Source organism: Bos taurus, chromosome 18 (assembly GCF_002263795.3).
Source record: "Bos taurus isolate L1 Dominette 01449 registration number 42190680 breed Hereford chromosome 18, ARS-UCD2.0, whole genome shotgun sequence".
Taxonomy (NCBI): Eukaryota; Metazoa; Chordata; class Mammalia; order Artiodactyla; family Bovidae; genus Bos; species Bos taurus.
The window spans coordinates 11840418-11864904 of NC_037345.1; the positions used below are offsets into that span (position 1 = coordinate 11840418).

Here is a 24487-nt window from a genome sequence, read left to right on the forward strand (position 1 = left end):
ACCCTTCCACCAACTTCTCTATATTTATCACTCTTTTTAAGTGCAGTGTTCAGCTGAAATTTGATCACACGTCATTGTGCAGTGAACAGCATTTATAGGTAAGTAAGCCTGGGTAGGCTTAAGGGACACATTTGTGAAAAGATGTGAGTATAAACACACATACAGGGTGTTGTAAGAACTTCTAAGGTCCTAGGTGCTCTGAGTTCTGGACACTCAACCCACATCATAACAAACATATTAGAATACTCCCACATTAAATAGTGTTAATGGAGAAGGAAACGGCAACCCACTCCAGTGTTCTTGCCTGGAGAATCCTATGGACGGAGAAGCCTGGTAGGCTGCAGTCCATGGGGTCGCACAGAGTCAGACATGACTGAAGCAACTTAGCAGCAGTAAATAGTGTTAAACAATTGAAGCTTTAAAATAGTTTTCACTGGAAATTGTTTGGCAATGGGGAACTTATTTATGATTGCTATGACTTCCTGGGAATCATGGAGTTAGGAAATTCTTACACGTGGTTTTCAAATAATAATGACATGTTTATCAACAGATAAATTATGAAGTTGACATGTTATATTTCGGGAATCTTTCTTTGAACATTTATTCACTTCAAATTTGCAGTGTATTTTTTTTTTCTTGCATTTTGGGGCTAATAAAATTTCTTTTTCAGTCCCAAATCTTTTCATAGGTTCTTGAAAAGCCTCATGAATAAAATAGCCCAGTGAACACTGCTGCTTGTGTATCACTGGTCAATGTGGTGCAAAAGTCAATGAAAAGCTCATTTTCTCTATTCTAAGGCTACCCCAGGACAGAACACTGAAAAATACCTCTTTTTTCATTTTGTTTCCAGAACTTTCTTATTTCGGTCCCCCACCCCCACCCCCCCACCCCGCCCCCCGCCATATTTACAAGTGCTAGCTGACACGCAGGAGACATGCAAGGGACCCTTCTCGACCGATCTTTTCTGGGGAAAAGAACTTATGATGAAAACTTTTCCCTAATCGGACATTGTAGCATTAACAGATAGACACTGCCGCTTTTACTTCCGATGTTCAGAGGCAGTGGTTTCAGACATGCCTTCAGCTGGCTTTTTTTTTTTTTTTCCTTTTCTGACACCTCCAGTGAATTGCAAGTGACTGGTTCTCTAGGACCGGATCTGTAAGTCGCTGGTTCTTTCCTCAACCACATCTCAGGTGGACGGTCATGACTGTCTGGACACCTTCCGAGGGGCTTCGTCAGGATGGGGGCGATCCTCCCACGCAGCCCCAGGCGCTCTGGCCACACTGGCTGAGATAACCCGGCCAGGGTGGGGGCTCTGGGGGGCCCACTGGCCGTCTGCAGCACTGACCTCTGTACCCCCGCCACCCCAGCCTTGACCTGCGCTATCTGATCTCCATTTCGGCCTCGACCTGGCCGTTTGACACCCTCCCTCCATCCCCCCACAGTCCTAACCTCCGCCATCTGCCTTCCCGCTTCTGTCCTAACTGGCTTGACTTCCGCCATCTGGTACCCACCACCCGCCCTGACCTTGACCTGGGCCGGCGGACGCCCCCGCGGCCCTCGGGAATTTCTGCGGACGCTGCCGGGACCCCCGGAGCGAACCGCGGAAGACGACAGGACCAGGGGCCGCCGACGCCTCCGCGCAAAGTGATTTCTCGGAAAGCCGAGCGCTTCGAAGAAGGCGGGCCCGGCGCGCCGCGCCCCGGGGGCGGCCCGTCCCGCCCTCCAGCGCCCGTTGGCCGTCGCGGCCGTCGCTCCGCACGCCGGGCCCGCCCCCGGCCTTAAATCTGCGCGGGCGCCGCGGGCAGAAGCGCATCTTCGGAGCTCAGCGGCGAACGTGGGAACGCGGGCGGCGGCGGCAGCCCGTGGCGCAGGTGGGCTGCGTGCAGGGGCACCCGGGGCGCGGACGGGGTCGGCGCGGCTGGCGGACTCCGGGCTGGGGTGCGGCCCGCGGAGCAGGTGGGCTGCCTGCTGGGGGCCCGGGGCGCGGACGGGGCTGGTGGGCTCCGGGCTGGGGGTGCGGCCGGCGGCCGTGGGGCGCGGGCGGGCGGCGGGCACGGGGGCCGTGGGGCGGGAGCGGGGCCCGGGGCATCGACTGCAGCGGGCGGCCGGGAGGCGCGGGAGAGCGGCCGGCGGCGCAAGTGGGTGGCGGGCGCGGGGCGCGGACGGCGGCCGGGGAGGCCAGAGGTCTGGAGCATGGCCGGCGGCGCAGGTGGATGGCGGGCACGGGGCGCGGACGGCACCTGGCGGCGAGGCGGCGCCCGTGCTCTCGCGGCCTGTTTCCTCCCGAATACAAACTGACCGTCCAGGTGCGGCTGCTTCCATTGATTGGCCGGTGCTTTAAAATAACCCCATTTTTCTTAAAATTTGGTTTTATTTGGAAAACTTCAGAATGGCGCATACAGAGAGGGGGAATATTGACCCATTATCGTAAGACTTGCTCCTTTTCCCGCTCAAATCCTGCTCTTGAAACAGGGCTGGAGTTCTGACAGTGAAACTGCCCCCCGCCCCGAGCAGCCGCGCGAGTGGGGTTAGAGTGTGAAGCGGGGTGTACAGGAGTTTTTAAATTCTGATTGATGACACTTAAGATGTCTGAGTGCGGCTGGAGGTCTTTTGCTTCCATCGTATTCCAGTCGTTCCTAGCAAGAAAGTCTGCTAAGGGGTCACAGCTGAGAGAGCTCTGTGGTGTAACTTGAGCTGCAGGGCAAAGGGCAGGCTCTCTAAGGTGAGGTGTGCTCCTTGCTCAGAGCGTGAATGGAAGCTAGAAACGGAATTTTCCAGAGTTTTCAGCTACCCCCCACCTCCCAAATTTATGAGGGATGTAACACTTTTTTTTGAAACCCAAATTAGGAGCCAGCCTTTTTGGAGACAGTTCTTTTGGATTTTGTCAGGTTCCCACCTGAACTGGAGGAGCGTAGGCATTTCAGTCAGAGAAGGCAGTGGCACCCCACTCCAGTACAGGCATTTCAGTGGGCTTTCCCGGTGGCTCAGATGGTAAAGAATCTGCCTGCAGTGCTGGAGATCTGCAGTGTTCGATCCCTGGGTGGGGAAGATCCCATGGACAAGGTATGGTAAGCCACTCCAGTTTTCTCGCCTGGAGAATCTCATGGACAGAGGAGCCTGGTGGGCAACAGTCCATGGGGTCACAAAGAGTAGGACACGACTGAGTGACTACACCCGCCCGCACACAGGCATTTCAGCAAGATTGGGGCTAGAAGGAGAAATGGCTTTCATGGTTTTGGTCTTCCTGGCATCCAGGGCCAAAGACCAGGCGCCCTGAGAGGCGTGGGGAAGGCAAGTGTTCTGCACCTGTCCCACCTCCAGACCCTTTCTGGAGTCCACGTGGGGTGGGCCCAGAGCAGCCTTTTATCACCTCCCGCTTGGGAAGCCTGGCCTCTGGCTGATTTGCAGAGATGCAGATTAGCTTCAGATAGGACTTGGCCCGTAAAGAGAATTATTACCTAAAAATCAAGGAAGAGGAAGTCATCAACATGTGACTGCGCCTATAAATGTTTCCCGGCTTGGCATTTGGTGGAATTAATTGGTTCGTGTTCAGTAAGTCGTTATGGATCACACTGTAAGAGGCTTTGAATGCAGGGCTCTAATCTGGGGGCGGGGGTGGGGTATGTCAGTGACGATTGAGATGAGCTGTCCATGTGCTGAGGTTCTCACTTGTAACCGTGGTTTTTTGCCTCCAGGTGAGTGAAACCAGACCCTGCTGGGGTGTCTGGGGGCCTGGGCCTCAGTTTTTCCTCCTTTGAAGGAAGGGGAGCTGGATTAGATGATTTCTAGAGTATTTGATGTTCTATGACTCACTCTTCCTCTCAATGCCATTCTCTTTACTTTCTTTTTTCTTTTTCTTCTAAATCACCACGAGTTTGTTCTTAACAGTTTTGGGGGTTATGGATCCATTAGAAATCCTGATGGGAAGGTGTTGCTCCACTTTCTAGAAAAATGCCTGCACAAACAAAAGCTTTGCGTTTTATTTCAGGAGACTCCTGGAGCATGGACTCCAGTTTATGAACTTTGTACTAAGGAAGTGAGCAAAATGCTGCCAAGCGGGACCATCTCATTTAATCGAGAGATTAGCGAGTTAAGACAGACCCCTGCCTTCTCTCATGTTTGGGCCCCTCTCGCCCTTCACCCAGCTCCTTCCTGGGGTTAGGGGAGCTGTTCCGTCTCTCTTCTGGGAAAACTCTGGGAAACCTCTGCCTGGCTAGGTTATTTTCTGGGGTGCGTGGTGGTGGCCTTTTTTTTCTCCCACCAGGTGTCCCTCCCAAGTCTCTCCCTTTTTGCTTACAAGTGCGAGGGGCTGTACTCAAATTCTGGGACTTTGAGATCCATTGTCTCTGCAGATGAGGAGAGCTTCAGAGAGAGAGATGGCCAAGTGGCTTTCCTGAGGTCTAGTTAGAGAAGAGCCTTCTCTGGGGTCTAGAGTTTCAGAATTGAAGTCCGCTTCCCACGTCGCTCGCTTCACTCCTGTAAATCCACAAGCAGGAAGCTGGAGTTACTGGATGAAAAGGTTTCAGGTGGTGCTCACGGGCCTGAACCCCCTCCTGCCTGGGACCCAGTCTCCAACCGCAGAGCCACCTGCAGGGTGGCTGGAGTGTCCAAAACACACGTTTCTTGCTTTATGGGCCGGAGTGGCTCTGGATGTGACCATGTTCTTAGGGACAGTATGTCTTGTCACTGCTGATTGTTTCAAACTGTTTGGCCCGAAGAGGTCACATTTTAATCGGAAGAATTGAAATGCTGGGCTTTTTTTTTTTTTTTTTTTTGGGTGGGCGTCTGTCCAACAGCCTGGGGGATTTCCAGCCTGTTCTTGTAACTGTGGGCTGTGAGTCTGCACAACAGGGCTGCGCTCTCTCTGTGCCATCAGGAAGCTGCCCACTCTGCAGGAATCTTCCTCCCCTGCCACGTCTCTGGGCACCCTGATTGCGAGGCTCCGGTTGGTCATGACTTCCAGGAAAGAAAGTTGGGACAGTAATACAACATGTCCTGTTCAGTGACACTCTTCTAAGGTCCAGGTGCTGTGTGGGCTGCTGTCCACGGGTCCTCTGAGTCCCCACCACAGTGACGCCAGGTGCCTGAGGTTACCCTCGTGTATCAGCATTGGTGACGATCCAGGGTCACCCAGCTGACAGGTGGTGGGACTCAAATGGGACCCCAGCCCTGTCCCATTCCCAGAGCAGCTGTGAAGGGCATTCTAGATGGGACAGACAGCCTTGTGGACTTCTCCTCTTTCTCCAAGAGCACAAACATCACATTTGCTCACATACGATGTTCCAGCCGAACATTAAGTAATAGAATTGGCTCTCAGAATGATGGACTGCTCATTGAGGGAGCCTGAAAAGGTGAAAGTGATTTCCCCCACTGTGTGCTAAAAATGGAGTGATGAGTGATGCCCTCAGGTGCAGCTGTTTGCATGAAACAGAGCAGGGTGAGAGCTGGGGTGAGCGTAGCCAATGCTTTGCTTGGGCCCACATCTGGCCAGGGCGCGGCTGCAGACTTCCCAGGGAGCTTTCGGTTTCCGCTGGGGTCGGAGGTCCTGGAGGCAGGTGCATTGTCTTCTCATCGCACGTGGCCCGAGTTCCTGGATCCCTGGGTTTCCCCGAGCCCCACCTGTGTTGAGATCCTCTGACTTTCCTGTTAGCAGCTCCTGGCTGTTGAGTACCTGGAGCGCTGCGAATAATGAGACTGTGTTTGTAAGTTTCACAGGATGTGTTTTCTCTTCCCAAGGATGTGTGACCGGAACGGCGGCCGACGGCTGCGGCAGTGGCTGATTGAGCAGATCGACAGCACCATGTACCCGGGGCTGATCTGGGAGAACGACGAGAAGACCATGTTCCGGATCCCCTGGAAACACGCCGGCAAGCAGGACTACAACCAGGAAGTGGACGCCTCTATCTTCAAGGTAGAGACCCGGCCCCCAGGGGCCCTGCAGAGCTGTCGAGCGATTGATGTCTCTTCTTCCCTTGAAAATGAATCCAGGTTTTTTTTTTTTTTGAGATATTTATTTGGCTGCATCAGGTCTTAGTTGCGGCAGGAAAGGTCTTTGATCGTGGCACACCGACTCTGGTCATGGCCTGCAGACTTACTTGCCCCTGCAGCAGGCTAGGTCTTAGTTCCCCGACCAGGGATCGAACCCACGTCCCTCTAATTGCAAGGCAGATTCTCAACCATTGGACCACAAAGGAAGTCCCGCTCCAGTTTCTTAAAACAAATATTGAGTGCTGAACATGTCTCAGAAAAAACACAGTAGTAGGTGCCTTCACGTCTGTCGTATGATTTAACCACTTACAAGGTCAGTTCTCTATAGCTGGCACTTTCCTATAAGAAACCAAGGGCACTTTCTTCTGCTCTGCCATTGCCTTTGCATGGTGATTTAGTCACTAAAGTCCTGTCTGACTCTTGCGACCCCATGGACTGTAGCCCACCAGGCTTCTCCGTCCATGAGATTTCCCAGGCAGGAATGCTGGAGTGGGTTGCTGTTCCTCGCGCCAGGGGCTTCCTGACCTGGGGATTGAACCTGGCTCTCCTGAACTGCAGGCGGGTTCTCGACTGATTGAGCCACCAGGGAAACTTGCATGAGGATTAGCAGACTCATAGGGAACATACTTCTTTCAGATTAAGACCTTTCCCCCGTGGTCTGCCACCTAAATTCCACTTACAGTTCTAGGAAAGGTTTAATTCTTCATTGTTTCATAGTTTTTACTTCTGCTTGGCAGTGGAGGGTCAGCTTAGATGAGAGACGCCATCTGTCATGACTTCCGGGGCAGGTCATGTGGCTGTCCTGAACCTGCAGCAAATGTCTAAAAATAGCCCACTTCCCTTGAGAATCGTCTGTTCGCCTGAGCCTGGAGCGACCTGCTGGTCAGTTCCATGGTGCGAGTCGTGACGGCAGCACCACGCTGAGCCTTCGTCCAGCTCCAGGCGTGGCTCACGTGCTGTCTCCCCTCACATACTCCTGTGCACTTGGTGCTGTTCCCGTCCTTGCTCTGTGGAGGCTCCACGAGGAGTGACTTGTCCAAGGCTTCCCCGCTCCTAGGTGATGGAGCCAGCATTTGAATCCAGACTCCCAGCCCCCGGCCGTATCTGTCACTAGATCCAGGCAGAGGAGCTGGGAGCTGGGGCTGCCCAGCTCTGTAGCCCAGCCAGGTTGTCAGAGTCACCCATGGGCTTCTCTGAGGCTCCAGAAGTGCGGCCTCCATTCTCCCCCAACCCCAGGAGATTTGGAGCCCAGGCCAAGGTGCGCCCAGGCCTCCCTGTGTGCAAACAGACTTATAGCTGATCCAACTCGAAGTCCAGGTTACAGACTGCTGCCATGTGTGATTGTGGACATTTGGGGCAGTCTGGGAGGGGAGGGTGAGTGAGTGTAGAGGAGCGGGGAGGGCCAGAGCCAGACCCTCATGGGCGTGAGCGACGGGAGCAAGGGCCTGTAGGGCCCCAGGGCAGCCCTGGACTCTTGCCGGGAATGAGTGTCCCAACACAACCAAAATAAGAGATCATGCCTCAGGCCCAGAGCAGAGCACCAGTGGTCATCGCGGGCTCAGGAGGCATTTCAGTCCTTCACGGCTCCGCTTGGTGTCTGCGGGGGGTGCTGTGCGTCTTAGCGGTTCTCTTCCAGGTCAGAGCTCTTTGGTGGTCTGATGCCAGTTGCTGGTCTCTCCAAGAAAAGTGGGCTCATGTGGGCATTCTGTGCTACCTTCAGGGCCCCTTGCGGTTTGGACCTCTGGTGGTTCTTCCCTGGGGACCCAGGTTGGGAGCCTGGGCACTGCTCCTGCCTCCAGTCTTCTTGGTCGTGTTGTGGGTGCTTTTCTCAGAGAAGGTTTTGGCTTTGGTGTCACAGTGAACATCCTTGGGAATGGCTCTGTCTGAATTTTAATACTGCCCGCTGTCCCTGATCCAGCCAGTCCAGTGGGAGTTCTGAATCACAGATGGCTACGAGCCAGGGCTTTGGCACTGTGGGCACCTGGGGCCAGTTGCTTGTGTGGGTCTGTCTTGTGCACCTAAGGGTGTCAGCAGCACCCTGGCCTTCGCCGGCCAGATGCCAGTGGCATCCCCACCCCACCATGACAGCCAGGCAGTTCCCTGGCATTGCCAGGTGCCCCCCCAGCGGGCACACTCTCCCTCTCCATTGAGAACCCCTCTAGGAGCTGACCAAGACCAGGACAAGCAGGTTGAAGTGAAGGCGTGGGGCGCTGAGGGCACAGTTGCTGGCTGACCATCAGTCAGACCACCTCGGGAGGCCATTGGGGCTGGGACCAGCGGCTGCACGGTCCGGCTTGTGGCTTCTTGCAGGGATGCAGGCCTCTGCCTTCCCCCTGCTCCCTGCGTGAGCTCTGCTCCGGGGGGTAATGAAATCGAGCCCCAGATTTATACGTCTTATGCAATGCTCTTCATGGCCGTTTCAACAGCGTTGAGAAAAATGTGTAAGATTCCCAATGTTTCCGTTGATTACGCAGTCGCTCAGTGTGGCAATCTGAGATGAGTCTACAATCTCGGCAGGAATGGGGGCGGGAGGGAGCCGGGTGCCCACCCAGAGTTGGGCGGCCCCCTGGAGGGTGATAGCCCAGGCTGGTGGGTGCAAGATGGTGGAGGGACCTGTCTGGCCTGTCCCCGACTTGTGTTCAGTTCATCCTCTGAGGGGCCTTCTCTGCCAGGTCCACGAGCAGAACTTTGCTGTTGGAAGATGCCAATAGTCAGGCCTTGAGCCATCCTGGGAGTTTTCTGCTTAAGTAGAGAACCCTTTGTTTCAAACATTTATTATGAGTTAAGAGAAAAAATGAGCCTGCATTCTGGCCTTAGTCACAGGTCATAAGAAGCCACTTATACCAGAGGATCCCTCATTGTCTCCAGGTGTCGTTCTGAGGTCAGCCTCGTGGTGTGGACCAGAGACAGGAGAGTGAACGACATCAGCTCATTTTCCAGCATCCCTGACTGTACCGATGAGGCCCTGGTGGCAGGTCATACTTATTTTTAAGAAAGTATTTTTGCCTCCTTTTCGTAAAGGTGGGGGAAGATCTGGTTAACTGGGGGTTGTTGTTGTTGAGTCGCTCAGTCACGTCTGAGTCTTTGCGACCCCGTGGACTGCAGCACGCTAGGCTTCCATGTCTTTTACCATTTCCTGGAGTTTGCTCAAATTCTCATGTCCAGAACTGAGGATTGTGATTCACTAATTCTTCTGCCATTGACCAGGCTTTGTGAGAGGCCTGAATAAGTTAGAACCTATGTAGTAGCAGGTGTTTCAAATTCAGTAGGCCTTCGAGAAAAAAAAAAAATCTCATTTGATTTTTAAAGCACGAGATGAGACGAGACAATGACGTTGTTTTTCTTTTAAATCTTACTGAAGTGTAGTTGATTCAGTGTTCTGTCACTTTCTACTGTACAGCAGAGTGACTAAGTTATACGTGTATATACATTCTTCTTCATATTCTCTCCCGTTAAGGCTTATCTCAGGTGTTGAGTAGAGTTCCCTGTGCTCTACGGGAGGACCTCGTTGTTCATCCATCCTGTCTGTTGTAGTTCGCGTCTGCTTAGCCCAGCCTCCCAGTCACCCGCTCCGTCTGGTCCCCCTTGGCACCCACGCGTCTGTTCTCTGAGACACTGTGTTAAACTGGGGGGACTGGTGGTGCTGGGTTTAGCGCTGGCTGCCGATGAGCACAGAGCAGCACAGGGAGGAGGCCTCGGCTCCGCAGACCTCAGTTCTGAGCTGATGCGTGGCTGTTGTTGTCGGGCCTCAGGTCACTGTTCTGTCTCGTGTCCTGAGAGGTCACCCAGCTGAGGTGGGTGGCATTTTCCAGGCAGAGAGGGCTCAGGACAGGCTGGCACCTGATGCCAGCCCAGTGCTTGTCCTGGCTCGGGGGCCCCTGCTTTGCTCCGTGGGTGTCCTGGATTTCCCATGGGGGTGAGCGCCCACTGCAGCGCCCTGTGGGCTCTGCTGCTATCCTGATATGGCCCCCAAATCCACACTCTTCCAGCCCCATTTGTGATGTGGATTAACCAGCTCAGTGGTTCTCAAATGAGGCCGTCTGTGAGGCATGATGTTATTTCCCTGGGGGACACTCAGCAGTATGTGGAGACGTTTGGGTGTCGCAGCGGGGAGCAGGGCTGCTCCTGTCATGGAGGAGGCCGGGGTGCTGTGGGATGTCCCCACAAGCCCAGGACACCCCACCGTGAAGAGTGACCAGTGTCAGGGGTGCCAGGTGGAGAAACTCAGATGTGGCATAGTATGAATTTGAAGTTACTGTTCAGCATGTACAGAGTTTACTCTTCAATTTCCATGAAAAAAAAAATCAGTGCATTGTGATGCAGTTAATAAACTAAAAGGATTGGAAACCGTTTACTTTCACAGAGGCTTCTAGAGGGGAGTCCTATGTCTCTGAGAGGAGGGAGGGACTGCTCACGCTCTCTAGTAGGATGCGGGGTGCTCCTTCGGTCTCTCCCCCTGGGGCAGGGCTGCAGACCCCGCCCTCAGGGCATCAGCAGGGAGACAGTGCAGGCCTGACCACCAGGGAAAAATCTAAGACTGTTTTAAATGAGGATGTGACTCAGGGGTGTTAAGGGGTTTCCAGAAGTGTGGCCTCCTAGCAGCCTAAGTCAGAATCCCTGGGACGCTGGCTAAAGGTGCAGGTTCCCAGAGGTAACCCACACAGCCAGGGAGACTCTGGGGGGCAGGCCCCGGAATCCTCATCGGAACAAGTTTCCCCGGGTACTGGGTGTGCATTGAAGTCGGAAACACCTGCTGCTTGCTGGCTTGAAATTCCTTGGAAGTCAGAATAGCTGGTTTCCAGACCAGATCACCTTGGGAGAGCGAGCTCTCAGGATTGCATTTCTCCTGAGTCGGGGCTGAGAGTCCTCCTCGATCTGTCCCTTCAGGCGGGAAGGATGTCTGATTTTCCTGACGCCAAGTGTTACTTTGACCTGACAGTAGTGAGCTCCCAGTCAGTGTGTCTGTATTCCAATTTTGAGATCTGAAAACTTGCTCATCCACGTTATTATTATTATTATTATTATTTTAATACTGCTCCAGTTTACATTTTGACTTAAAGTTTCCAGCTTCGACTTTCTGGTCTCAGTTGAGATTCTGAGGTTTGGAGAGGTCAGAAGACAGAGCTGTGAAGAAACCCACAGAGAGGGAAAACACTTCTTTGCATCTTAAACAGTACCCTGGGGAGTGGAAGGGGAGAGAGGGGGCAGGGAGGTTTAGACCGAAGGCCAAAATGCAGAACCACATTTCTGTCACAAGTAGCAGGGCACATTCAGACTTTTTGCAGATGTTCCCTTTTCAGGCTGAGTTTGAGCTCCAGGGTGATTTGAAAAAGCAACTAAATTCTTTTTTGTTTTGAACATTCTAGTGGAACTCCAGGCAACTGCAGCTTTCTCTGTGTGCCCTTAACCTTGGGTTCCTTGGGTCCGGGAGAGGGTATGCGGGAGGCAGAGCCATGCTGCGTGTGCGTGTGTGTGTGTCTGTCTCTCCTCACTTCTGTGCAGGAGGCAGAGCCATGTTGTGTGTGCGTGCGTGCGTGTGTGTGTCTGTCTCCTCACTTCTGTGCAGGAGGCAGAGCCACGCTGCGTGCGTGTGTGTCTCCTCACTTCTGTGCGGGAGCAGAGCCATGCTGCGTGTGCGTGCGTGTGTGTGTCTCCTCACTTCTGTGCGGGAGGCAGAGCCATGCTGCGTGTGTGTGTGCATGTGTGTGTGTGTGTCTTCTCACTTCTGTCAAAGCGAGTGGTCCGACGGGGGTCTCTGATCCCTGAAATTCCTCAGCTGAGCGTGACTGGCTCAGGAGGACTTCCGGGGGGGTAGGCAGAGCAGGTCCTGCCTGTGGTCCTGGGTGTGCCGTCCCGGGGCCAGCTGCATGTTTCATGTGTTTCTTGTCTTCCTTCAGGCCTGGGCCGTTTTTAAAGGGAAGTTTAAGGAAGGGGACAAGGCTGAGCCAGCCACGTGGAAGACGAGGCTACGCTGCGCTTTGAACAAGAGCCCAGATTTTGAGGAAGTGACAGACCGGTCCCAGCTGGACATTTCTGAGCCGTATAAAGTTTACCGCATCGTCCCCGAGGAGGAGCAGAAATGTAAGTGTGCTTTCTTTATGGGCACTCGGCCCAGTAGAGACCGCCTGGGTCTGGGATCCGAGTGGCCGCCCACGGGGTCCAGCTAAACAAATAGCTCTCTCTCTCGTGTCAGAAGAGGCCAAGGTCTCTTTCCGCTGACCTCACCCACCATCTGCCGACTGATGGGGCAGCCTCATGGTAGGTGAGAGGCGGTGGGGAGATGGGGCGGCTGCTGGTGAGGGGCCCGCTGACCATAGGACCAGGAGCATGTGCTGGGGCCTCCCTGGGGCCCAGCAACCAGCCTGGATGGGAGCTAGGCTCCCCCGATGGTGTGGATGAGGGATCCCTTCTGTTTCCCAGCAGCCCACAGAGTGGGCTAGGAGAGAGGAAGGTGGACAGAGAAGGGACGGCTGATAGGTGATTCACTCCAGCAAGGTTCTGGAGTGAATTTGCATGTGGCACACTGCTGGCTTCAGGGCTGGAGACTGGATAGGCTTCTAGATGCTGGGTCCTGATGGCCAATTGGGAACTGCAGGATGTGATAATTCCCACAGTCTCCTCCCGCTGTAAATCCCCAGGAAAGCAACTTTGAGGCGATTACAGTAGAATAACCGAAGCCACCTCAGAACATGGTCCTGCTTCCCACGCACTGCTCTGGGCAGACATCACTAATCCATCTGGTGTGGCTGTCTGGTCTGGCCTCAGTCGTTTTCACGGTGCTGTGCTCTGTGGCCGCTCCAGGTCAGAGCTGGCCCAGCGGGATGAAGCCTCATTACCATCCTGGGTTTAAAATCTTCTAATCCTGGTTCTCTTAGCCTCTGACGTTGCAGTTAGTCTTGGCACAGCATCCTTTTGTCCTTAGCCACTTAACTTAGTCGTCTAGTCATGCCAGCTGGGAAGAAGTTGAACCTTCAAACTGCCTAGGGCTGGGCAGAAATTCAGAATTTTTGACGGAGCTCTTAGCACTGCAGGGAGGTTGAAAATGATGTTGACATGTAGTTTTTGCAAAGTTAAAAATTGGGACTGTCACAAACACCGGGTTGAGCAAAAAGTTCTTTTGGGTTTCCCCGCAAGATCCTATGGAAAAGCCCAAACGAACTTTTTGGCCAACCCAGTATGTGGTGAGCCTGGGTCAGAGAGGTGCTGAGCCAGTTAACAAGGGCGCCTGCGTGGTCAGAAGTCTTGCGGGACAACACGTGTTGCTGTGGCCCACAGTCAGTGGCAGGAGGCTGAGCCGAAACTGCCTATCCTGCCGGGCCATGGTTGGGGGTGATCTCTTCTGCTGATCATTTGTAGCTTAGTTGTCTGTAAATTAATACCCAGCTCTACAGAGTCTGAACCCTCATCGATAATCAGCAGTAAGTCAGACAGACTGACCTTCCCCTGGGGGATCTGCTGGCCTCCCCTCAGGGGGACGTCTCTCAGTGAAGACTGGGAGGCTCTCTTCCCAGTTTACTTATCAGTTTTGTATCATTTCTCATCAGCACGGAGCAAACTGTGACTTGAAGGAATAGGGAAGTTTCTCTAATCTCCCGCCCCCAGGGTCAGCCAGGCTCGACCAGGCAGGTGACCCTGGTGTGTTTATAGCCCAGAGTGCAGCCAGCGTCACCTGCAGGGTGGATGTTACAGAAACAGGGTTCTCAGGGGCCAGGGAGCCATGCATTTGCATAATGTCCAGGTGGGCGCACTCTCCTGGCTGCCCTGGGGGTGCCCCACCTGCCCCCTGCTTCCCCCGTCAGCAGCTTCCAAGTGAATTCCCAAATCTGTCAAAATGGAATCCAAAAAGTTCAGCCCGGGTGAAGCGGTGGGTTGATTCTCCAGATGACGAGGAGTGATGAAATCCAGCAAACCAGTGTTTGTTGGTCATAATACGTTGGACAGGTATAACGAGGCGAGTTTCTGGCCCAGGAAGCAGCCTGGTGATAGAGGGAGAAAATAGCCCGGTCCAGAGTGGTTGTCATGGGAACACTGGTGCGCCTGTGGACGGTCCCTGCTGCGGTCGGGTTCCAGCCTGGGCACCCTTGAGCCTGTGGTGCTCAGCGTGTGTGCACACAGATGCACATGTGTATATTTGGAAAGGCCAGAAAGGGATTTCCTGCCCATTGACTTCAAAAAAAGACTCCAGCCTGCACACACATTTGCCAGGAAATCTTTGCGTGTTTTCAGATGCCCAAGCTTATAACTGTAAGCCCTGCTGGGTGTGGAGCAAAGTGGATATGAGCTCACTTTAGATCTTGGCAGACAGAAGGAAGAGACCCAAGCCCTGCCTCGGCCCTTGGGGCGCTGGGCACAGCAGCGGCCAGCTGCTCCTCGACCCTGCTGGTTAGATGACTGGTGCAGCATGGGAAGACGCACGCGCGGCCTTTCCCAAACCAGAGAAGACACACGCTGACTTCTGTTTCCTTCAACCTAGCCTTAGAAAACCGCCGCCTGTGGCCTTGGTGGTGGCTGTGACGCCTCGGTGCCCTCTGTCACGCGCTTGTCCGTTTTTCCCTAGGCAAATTAGGTGTGGCGGCCCCGGGCTGTGTGAGCGAGGCTGTGGAGATGGAGTGTGGGCGATCTGAGATCGATGAGCTGATCAAGGAGGTGAGCGGGGCGGCGTGTCCAGGGCGTCGAGGGGAGAGCGGTGCCTCGGGCTGGCACGCCTGCCAGGATGGGACAGGAGGGCCTGGCCTCGCCCACTTGCCAGCGCCTGCACCTCGCATTCCGTCCCTTGTCCCGAGGGCTGGCGCCCAGCTGCTTCTGCATCCACCGAGTTCCCCTCAGCCCTAGACTTGTCAGGTTTTGAACATTTTGGATGGCACCATGTATCACCTGGCCTTTTTTAGGCAGGCTGCAGTGGGAAAAAACCCATAAATTTCCCTTGCTGCTGGGGGCTGGGTTCATGACACGGATTACCCACCAGCCCTCAGGCGGCTTGGTGCCTGTCCTGTGGGTGCTGCTCCTAGTCCTCAAGGAGCTGGAGAGCCGTCTAACCAGGCTTATTAGAATCGTATGTAAGCTCACAATTCACAGGCTGTAAGGAAAGGCTTCCCAGGGTCTCCTTAGGCAAAACACATGGTTTTGAATACTGATTATAGCTACCTTAGCTCCTTAGCTCTCTTTCTGTGGCCATCGCGAGGCTGACACTGCCTAGCTAAAGTAATCCCACGCAGCTTTTGTAGAAGGTGGTGTAGGTGCTCTAGCAGTTCTCAGAACCCGCAGGGCAGTGACAGAACCTTCTGGAGAAGCTTGAAGGTAGAGGATGCAGGTAGCTGAGTGCAGCCTCCTCTGGGCTGCCCTCCTCCCTGGAGGTGACAGCCATTACGTCTCTGGGGGCGGCTGGAGTGTGGCAGACCGCCTAGCATCGCTGCGGGCTCCCCAAGGGCGTCAGGGCAGCCGGGTGACTGGGCTTATGGGTGCTTCAGCGGGCAGTTCCCTGTAAAAGGCCAGAGAACAGGTGAGGGCCCCGCAGAGGCTAGTGGTTCGGTCACGTGCTGTGATCGCTCAGCCTGGTGGGTTTATCGTCTTGGGTCTCCCCTTCCTCTCGTGTGATGGAGGTGATGGTATGGGTCTAGTTAAGACTGGAAGCCCAGTGATGGCCTCACTCTCCTCTTGCAGCCTCCCGGGGATGACTACATGGGGATGGTGAAGAGGAGCCCCTCACCGCCCGAGGCCTGCCGGAGCCAGCTCCTCCCGGACTGGTGGGTGCAGCAGCCCAGCGCAGGTGAGGGCGGGAGCCCCGCACCGTGGGGCGGACGTGCCCTGACGGCCATCAGTCTTCATGCCTTGCTGCTGGGGGTGGTCGGGCAGCAGGGCAGCCCTGATTCCTGTTTTCCTGAGGGTGACCGCGCCCAGTGAACTGTGGTGGCTTCCGACCCCACAGGCAGAGCCCGGCCATGGCTAGGCCCCGCTTGCCACTGTCCCCTGAAGGCAATGTGTCCTTCGTGTTGGAGGTGGCGCTCCCCACTGGGGTCCTGGCGAGAGTGGGCGGAGGGGCAGGAGGCCACGGGGGCTGTAGATCTGTCAGGTCAGCCTCTGTGACACTGAGGCCTTGGAGTCGGGGATGACCCAGCGTGTCTGAGACGGAGGGAGCACAGAGCCTGGATTTGAAGCCTGTGCCGGAGGCTGCGTGCCTGCCTCGAGCCCCCTTTTACTGGATATAAAGTGGAGACACCAGGACCCACTCCCAGGGTCGTGAGGATGGACTGAGGTCTCCGCCCTCTCATTAGCTCCTGATGCCCCGTCCTGCTCCTTGAAACGACCCTCCTCGCCCGGGAACTGGCTGCTCTGCTTCCTCCCTCACCTTTCTGTCCCCTGTGGTAGACCAGGAGGTGACCGCTGGCCCAGTGGCCTCAGAGGTGGCCAGACTTCAGGGCCTGGTGTTGCCCTGAGTCCCTGAGCCGCAGCAACACACATGGGGATCTCTCGAGCCCCAGGTTCCCTTCCGAGATCAAGCTGGGGTGGGGGCCACAGTCCAGAGGTGGTTTCAGGAGCAGAGCCCCCCGGGTGGGAAGGAAGTGTGGCCCCACAGTTTCACCGGTCCACAGTCCCACAGGACAGAGGAAGTCTCCTCCACGCCGGTCAGGTTGAGGTCCGGTTTTCTGAAACATGGTCGCTGTGCTAGAGGGGAGAACACAGCACGGTGGAGGCCTATGGCAGGGCCTGGGGAGCGCGCGGGGCCTTTAGCGAAATCTGGAGGAACACGGGGCTGCCTCTGACGCTGCTTTCTTTCTTCAGCAGGCCTGCCACTGGTGCCGGGGTACAGCGCCTATGACGCCCACCACTCAGGTAGTGGGGCTCGGGGGCTCAGGGCAGGGTGGGGTCTTGGGGGGGATGGGGCAGCATGTTCTTTGAAGACAGAGCTCTCAGGATCAGTGGGTGCCCCGAGGGTTGTGAATGAGCGCGATCTGGTGTTGGAGGTGGGGAGCCCGGCTCCTCCTCCTCACTGCTGGGGAGTGAGCGACCGGCCTCTCAGGGCCTGTTCTTGGGTTGGACCCACAGACGGAGCCACAGAGCTCCCGACAGGTGAGATCCTGCAGGAGGATGGGTGTGGGGACTCGGTGAGCCCAGGTGGACTGAGCGAAGCGTCGGCGCCTCGGGCTCCTCCTCCATGAAGTAGGAACAGCCATGACAGCCCCCCCAGCGGCGCCTTGAGGGCTGGTGTGGCGTTACTGCAGCTTGCTGGCCCCTGTCGCTGATGTCAGTCTGCTTTGCTGACATCCCGTCCCCACGCCTGAGCTTACGACGATGACTCTGGTAGTGGCGGTGGCGGACGTCACTGCACGCGTTTCCAGCTGGGCGCTGGATCCACGCCGCTCATCACTGTGCCACCTCCAGGCAGGTGCCGCTGCTGCTGCCCTGGCACAGGCTCGGAGGCCCCGGGCCCCATGTGCTCCTGTCCCCGCAGCAGAGGTGCTTGTGCCGCTTTCTGGTGGTCTCGTTTTGCTGGGGGCGCGGACTGTGGTCTCTTGGCTTCACACTCGGGCTCAGCGGTGGCATCTTCAGGGCGGAGGAAGGCGCTGTCTTCCCCAGCAGCTATCCGGCTCTGTGAGAAGCGAGCAGCCTGGCTCATCCAGACGGACCACGGGACATCAGGGCTGTGGGTTTTGGGCTTCCCGGTGTAGCAGAGGGAACAGGGCTCGGTGGGCCATGTCTCGACCATGGCCCTCACCAGACGGGTACTGGGGGGAGGTGGAGCTGGGTCTCCCCAGGCAGGAGGATAGGGGAAACTACCCCGGCCTTAGAGCTCATCGCCGTTGCCAGCAGCCTGTGAGCTGGGGGTGGTCAGGACTCAGCTTCACAGGAGGAACTAGGCTTAGAGGTTCAGTACTCTGCCAGGGGTCCCACAGCCAGGGAAGCAGGGTTCAGGGTTCAGACCTGGGCATCTGTGCCCACCAGAGGCAGCGTCTAGGGTAGCCTGCTAACTGGTGCTTTCTGGGCCAGGGAGTCACAGGCACAGGGCTGGGGGCCTGGGGGCGAGAAGACAGCCTGGGGAGGAAGAGCCCTGGGTGGTGCCGGAGCCGTCCAGCAGGTGGGGAGACCCACGGCCGTGGCCCAGTGAGGAAAGTCGACCGCCGCTCCTGCGGAGGTGGTGGACTTCAGTCCCTCTGCTCGGTTCACACACACGCCCCGCTGGGTAAACAGGTCGTCAAGGGTCCCCTGTCCTCAGCCCTGAAGGGAGGAGGCAGCGAGCGAGGCGGGAGGGCGCAGTGGGGAGCGGGGGCCCCCGCCTCTGGGCGGCCCTGTAGACACAGACACAGCTGGGCTCACCTCCCCCACATTTTCTAGAGACTCGGCATCTGGGTTTCTGTGTGAAACCTTCCATACAAAATGTGGGCAGCGCATGCGTGTTCAGGGCCCCTGCCGCCAGCGGTCCACATGTGCCTGGGTGCTGGTGTGCGCTGTGTCCATGCGGTGGCCGGGGTCGCGGGCGACATCTGGAGCGGACCGCACCGTGGACGTGGGGCGGTCTGCCGGGGAGGGCTGGGGCCAGGTCCCCACCTAGAAGCTGTGTGGTCAGGGTTAGCCCATCACCTTGTGCACGCGACCCCCGCCTGGAGGCTGGTGTGATGGCCTCGTCCTCGGGTGGGTGCAAGGACTCGGTGAGCGAGGCCGGGGCACGGCACCTGGTGCAGCTGAGAGTGGGGCTGTGACGGGATTCGGCTCTCAGCTCCGTGTCATCCCAGTCCATGGAGCCACTGCTGACACGGTGCTTACTCGTGCCAGACAGACACACTCCCATGGCCCTCAGCCACCTGGCGGGGCTGTCGTCTCCACTTTGCTGAGGGGGAGACTGAGGCACGGAGCAGGGGACTCCCTGCCCCAACCCCTGGCTGGGCCCCCGCATCAGGTGGCCGGGTCCCAGGGTCCCTGCTCCTGGTGTCTTTGCGCCGCTGCCGTGGTCAGACTCTCCCCCAGCAGGGCCATCCTCCAGGAGCAGGGCAGGGTTGTGGTGGGCTCACCGGGGGCCGTGCTGAGGCGCTTCTCCTCGGGGCCCCCTCTGCAGGGCTGGGGTGGGTGCATGACCTTGCTCAGGCCCTCCTGGGCCCCCCAACCCCTTGCCCCTGCCTCTCCAGAGCACCTGTGCGGCAGACGTTCACACGGTCAGAGGCGCTGGTGTGAGATAAGGCCTCGGTGATGACAAGGCCAAGGGGCAGAGTGGTGACAGTTGAGCTGGAGTGTTCTGTTCACTTGGGACAAAGGTCGGCACTGCTCTGGAGGGGAGGGAGTGTCGGGCGTGCAGACGAGGCGTGGGGGGAGGGGATGAGATGTGGGCTGGGGACACAGGCGCAGAGCCCTGGGGGCTCAGTTTCCCGAAAGTCAAGTAAATGAGGTAGACCAGGGCACCCGAAGACCCCAACAGTGTGTGAGCCGGGACCCCGCTGAGCTCCAGCTGGGAGAAGATGGTGCCTGCAGCTGCAGCAGGCAGCCTCACCATCTGAGCAGGGGTTCCTTGTGCAGAGCCCAGCGCGAGGGTCCGCCTGGGCCTGGCAGGTGGCCGCCTGCAGGGCCACCCCCAACAGTGGGGCAGGTGGTTGGTACACCGCACACATTCGGGGACACAGTGGAGTTGGGCCATTCACGGCTGGTGTGGCTCCGCAGGCGGCCCTCGGTGGGGCTGGGGCCCCAGGCCCATCGGTAGTGTGTGTGTGGTTCTTGTAGCAGATGCTGGGTGTTACTGAGTCCTATGACAATAGAGGTCCTTCTGGGAAAGGGGTGGTCCCTAGGATCTGATGCTCTGTTCACTCCCACCGCAGAGGTGCCCCAACATTAGTCGCTTGAGGCCCCACCTTTGCCATCGGTTCTCACATCAGGGTGTTGCCTAGACTACTGTCAATGTCTTGCGTTTTCTGTCAGTCTCACTTTTACAATTTAAACTTAAGTGGAGATCATCCATCGTTGCCTGTAAAACAGAACCAGTTGTGCTTGCTCTCAGTAGGAAGGCGAGGCCACAGCAGGTTCAGGGGAGCCCAGACCCTGCGCCGTCCGCCCCCACGGCTCACGGCCTCTGTCTGGTCTGAGGGAGGTGGGCGGCATTGTTAAGACTCATCAGCATCGCACTGGGGTTTTCTTCCTGAGGTGACCAGACACTGAGAGTGTGTGGAAAGTGGGATAACCTTTTCATTTATTAAATGCTGTCTCTACTCCTCCCCCCACGGTAATCTTATGTGTGGCACATTTTGGGAAACATTGCCTTAAATTGAGTACTTTTCAGACTTCTTCCCAAGAATAGGTTTGGATGAAAGGTTTGAGATTCTTAATTGGAAATTCAGGCAACCCCAAAGCGACTGTGAATTTGCCAGGAAACAGATTACATCTTTGCTTTCCCTAACCTGGAAATCACATCTAGCGTTTCCTTTCATTATGAATGTGGGCAGTGCTGTGTGTGTGTACATATGTATGTACATTTATATATATGTATATACATGGGTACACGTCGTAGTCCAACATTGCATGCTGTGGTATGTCAATGCTGTAGCAGTGCCTGTGAGGTGGAGCTGTTTTCCTAAGAAATTAACACCGCTGACCCTCAGCTGTGACTTGTAAATTACAGCAGTTGAGAGACAGAAGTGGGGTGGGGGTACCACAGTGAATATTACTACTTTGACTCACTGGCTTCCTTGGTGATGCTCGGTATTTATTCATGCTTATAAAAACGTTATTTCTAGAAGGGGTGCTTGAAGTTCCCCAGAAAGTGAGGAGGCCCCAGGTGCAGAGGGCCACCCCCTCCCACCCTTCCGGGAAGGCCGGCTCGGGACAGGTGGGCATAGCAGGGATAGTGCCCCCGCCCCGCTGTGGCCCCTGACCGTCCCCGTCTCCCCACAGCCTTCTCCCAGATGGTCATCAGCTTCTACTACGGGGGCAAGCTGGTGGGCCAGACTACCACCACGTGCCCCGAGGGCTGCCGCCTGTCGCTGGGTCAGCCTGGCCTGCTGGGTGGGAAGCTGTACGGGCCGGAGGGCCTGGAGCTGGTGCGCTTCCCACCGGCTGACACCATCCCCAGCGAGCGGCAGCGGCAGGTGACGCGGAAGCTGTTCGGGCACCTGGAGCGCGGCATCCTCCTGCACAGCAGCAGGCAGGGCGTGCTGGTCAAGCGGCTGTGCCAGGGCCGCGTGTTCTACAGCGGGAACGCCGCGCCCGCCCGCGACCGGCCCAACAAGCTGGAGCGCGACGAGGTGGTCAGGGTCTTCGACACCAGCCAGTTCTTCCGAGGTCAGTGTCCACGCGCCTCCCTCCTATCTGCGTCCAGGGCTGGCCTGCCGAGGGGCCTGGGCTGGGGTGCCCCTGCCTTTGAGCTCTGCCGGTTCTCCCCGAGCCATCCAGGCCCCTCTTTCCTGACCCCCCCATTTGGAGGGGGCACTGCTGAGGGAGAGTCACAGCACTGAGAGCCTCGCCCGCTGCTGTGGGCTGTCCCCTTGCCGGGGAGCTGGGAGGAACAGTCTCAGGCCCCACCTCCGGCCCGTGGGGTCAGAACCCACATCTTGGCAACAAGGCCCCCAGGGGCTGTGTCCACATCCTGAGACACGCTGACCTTGTGCACGCAGCGTGGGAGCGCTGCCTGGGGCTGCTTCTGCCTGTGAGGTGGGTGGTTAAGCTCCCGCTGCGGGAGCTCCCCCTGGAAGCTCAGGCCGGAGGATCACTCACTCTGGTCCTGAGGCTCTGGCCAGTCCCCAGAGCCCTGATCCTCTCTCTGTAGCAGCAGCATCTGCCGCCAGACACCTCCTAGGGGGCTTCCTAGAGAAGGGACCAGGAAGGGTGGGCGGGCGTAGGTGCAAGAGCCCTGACTCCATCTAGCCAAGGGGGTGGGTGGCCGGGCTTCACCAAACCCCCTTACCTCCCCCGACCCCCTGCCCCATCCACAGAGCTGCAGCAGTTCTACAACAGCCAGAGCCGGCTGCCCGACAGCAGAGTGGTGCTATGCTTCGGAGAGGAGTTTCCGGACACGACCCCACTGCGCTCCAAGCTCATCCTTGTCCAGGTGAGAGCAGGGTGGGCCCAGGCCACGGGGACAGGGACTCACGTGTGAGCAAGCCTGGGTGAGACCCTAAGTGGGCAAGAGGATCCTCTTCACCTCTGAACTAAATTCTCAGTTTCTAGGACTCTCAAAATCTACATGGTTTCCACTTTTAGTTTTTTTAAAAACTTGAAACCGCCTTTTCAGAAAGTCTCCCAGTTCAGTTTTCTTAAGGTCTAGGCGATAGATGAGGGTTTTGCCAGCCCTGGTGAGCTCTAGTCAGAAATGAACCCCACGGGTGGAATTGTGGGCCCCGGCTCACCAGCCTGGGACACTGCTGGGAGGGTGTGGCGTGCTCTCTGGGGGTCCTGGAGGTTCTGGGTGACAGCTCTGGACCAGGTGCGCAGAGCGCCGCCCCCGCCCCCGCCCCCACCCCCGCCAGCTTCATCTCTGACCCGTCCGCTGATGTCCCAGGTGGAGCAGCTATACGTCCGGCAGCTGGTGGAAGAAGCGGGGAAGGGCTGCGGCCCCGGATCCTTGATGCAGGCCCCCGAGGAGCCCCCACCAGACCAGGTCTTCCGGATGTTTCCAGAGATCTGTGCCTCCCACCAGAGACCTTTCTTCAGAGAAAACCAACAGATCACAGTTTAAGTCTCCAGGGCACTGCCGGCCACCCACCCCCACAGCTAGAATCTCATTATTACAATTACTGTCGGATGTGGAGGCCCCTGCCGGGGGTGGAGGGCTTCACCCTGCTCTTCGTTCAGTAAGGGCGTCCTGAGGACCCGACGGGGAACAGCGCCGTGCCCACTTCTGTCACTCAGGTAGAAGCATCGAAACTCAAGCAGATGCTCTGGAGGCTGAGCTGTGTCCTGCGGTTAGGACATTCTTTCCTGTGTTTCCCTCTGATCATCGTTAGTTGCTATGACTCTTTCAGCATTTGGGGCTACCTGATGTTTCCAGAGACCTGGCATTCAGTTTTACTAGCAGGTAGCTGTTTCCGGGAAATAAATTCTGGAAAAGCAGAAGACCACTTTTGTTTTTATCTTTGGTTAGAGCTAGAGTTAGGATTCCATGTGCTTGATTCAGTGAAGTGTCTCCTTACCTTTAAGCATGTTGATAAGATTTAAAAACACTTGGATACCAGCCTACCTTTCATAAGTGAAAGCAGAACTCCTGGCTCTTCGGAAGAAGGCGTGTTCGTCCTAGAATTTGGTGTCAGGCACGCGTCTCCCTGCCAGGTGAGCTGGTGTCTCCATCTTCAGATGATGAAAACTTCCCTCTTGGGCCCTTGTTGCCAGGAAGCTTAGAGCTGAATTTATTTTTCATTTCTGTAATTAAATCATCCAACATACAACTCTTTCATTTTCAATGGTTTGACCTATTTTTTAAATATTTGTACTTTTCATTATCTTTTTTAAATTAATGGTCCTATTGTAAACTGTCTTGAATCTTTTTTATATAAAGTGGGCAAGATATAAACCACAAGTTCAAAAATATGTGGATAGAATAGATTTTTTGATTGTGCCTTTGATTCAGTCAACCCATTCATGGGCCAGGGGTGTGGGATGTGTGAGGGCGGCTCGGGGACATTGGATGGGGTGTGTCTGCTTTTCACCATGACACTGGTCCCCTGGCCCTAGTGCTCCTTGGGGGTCAAAGATGACCCTGCTCAGCGTGGAGAGAAGGGAACCCTCCTACACTGTTGGGAACGTCCACTGGGGCAGCCACTGTGGAGAACAGTGCAGAGGTTCCTTAAAACACTAAAAACAGGGCTTTCAGCATCCTGCAGTCCTACTCCTGGGCACGTATGCAAACAAAGCTATACTTTGCAAAGATCCCCGTACCCCTGTAGTCAGCGCAATATTCACAACAGCCAAGACATGGAAGCAACCTAAGTGTCCATCAACAGATGCGTGGATAAGAAGCTGTGATGAGATATATATATATGTATGCATTTATATATGCACGCACAGTGGGACATGAGTCATAGAAAAGGAAGGAAATAAGGCCGTTTGCAGCAACACGGATAGGCCTAGAGATTACTGCACTAAGTAAAGTTAGAGAAAGATAAATACATATGATACCACTTACACTGAGATCTAAAATATGACCCAAGTGAACTTGTCACCAAAGCAGAAGGAGACTCACAGGCACACTGACGTGGCTGCCAAGGTGGCAGTGAGGAGGGAGGGATGGAGTTGGGGGTTAGCGGGCGGAAACTTTGATACAGAAGATATAAACGAGGTCCCACTGTATAACACAAACTATATTCAACATGAAGAAATATACATATAACTGAATCACTGTGTTGTATAGCAAAAATTAACAACATGCCAGTCAGATATACTTTTTAATAAAATCAAGCAAAATTTTAAGAAAATGTCCCACTGGCTAATAAGTTAAAAAAAATTCCCACTAGCTATCTATTTTACATATGGGAGTTTGCTTTTCGACACAAAGCTCAAATCCCCTGCTCCGTGACCAGCTGGAGAGGTG

At 55.9% G+C, this 24487-nt stretch overlaps 1 protein-coding gene across 4 annotated transcripts; it reads left to right on the top strand.

The window, feature by feature from the left end:
* Positions 1-1812: 1812 nt before the first annotated feature.
* IRF8 (interferon regulatory factor 8) lies at positions 1813-23487 on the top strand. 4 transcript variants are annotated; one of them, NM_001083769.2, is made up of 9 exons: positions 1813-1874; positions 5740-5914; positions 11889-12072; positions 14549-14637; positions 15652-15757; positions 16774-16821; positions 20860-21246; positions 21897-22012; positions 22463-23485. In NM_001083769.2, the coding sequence occupies exons 2-9, from the start codon at positions 5741-5743 to the stop codon at positions 22637-22639; spliced, it is 1281 nt and encodes a 426-aa protein (NP_001077238.1). In that variant the 5' UTR covers positions 1813-1874; position 5740; the 3' UTR covers positions 22640-23485. The 4 variants fall into 4 exon arrangements, with proteins under 4 accessions (NP_001077238.1, XP_005218781.1, XP_005218782.1 ...); XM_005218724.4 differs by having other exon boundaries at positions 1815-1959; positions 16771-16821; positions 22463-23487; XM_005218725.5 differs by having other exon boundaries at positions 1815-1874; positions 16771-16821; positions 22463-23487.
* Positions 23488-24487: the final 1000 nt, after the last annotated feature.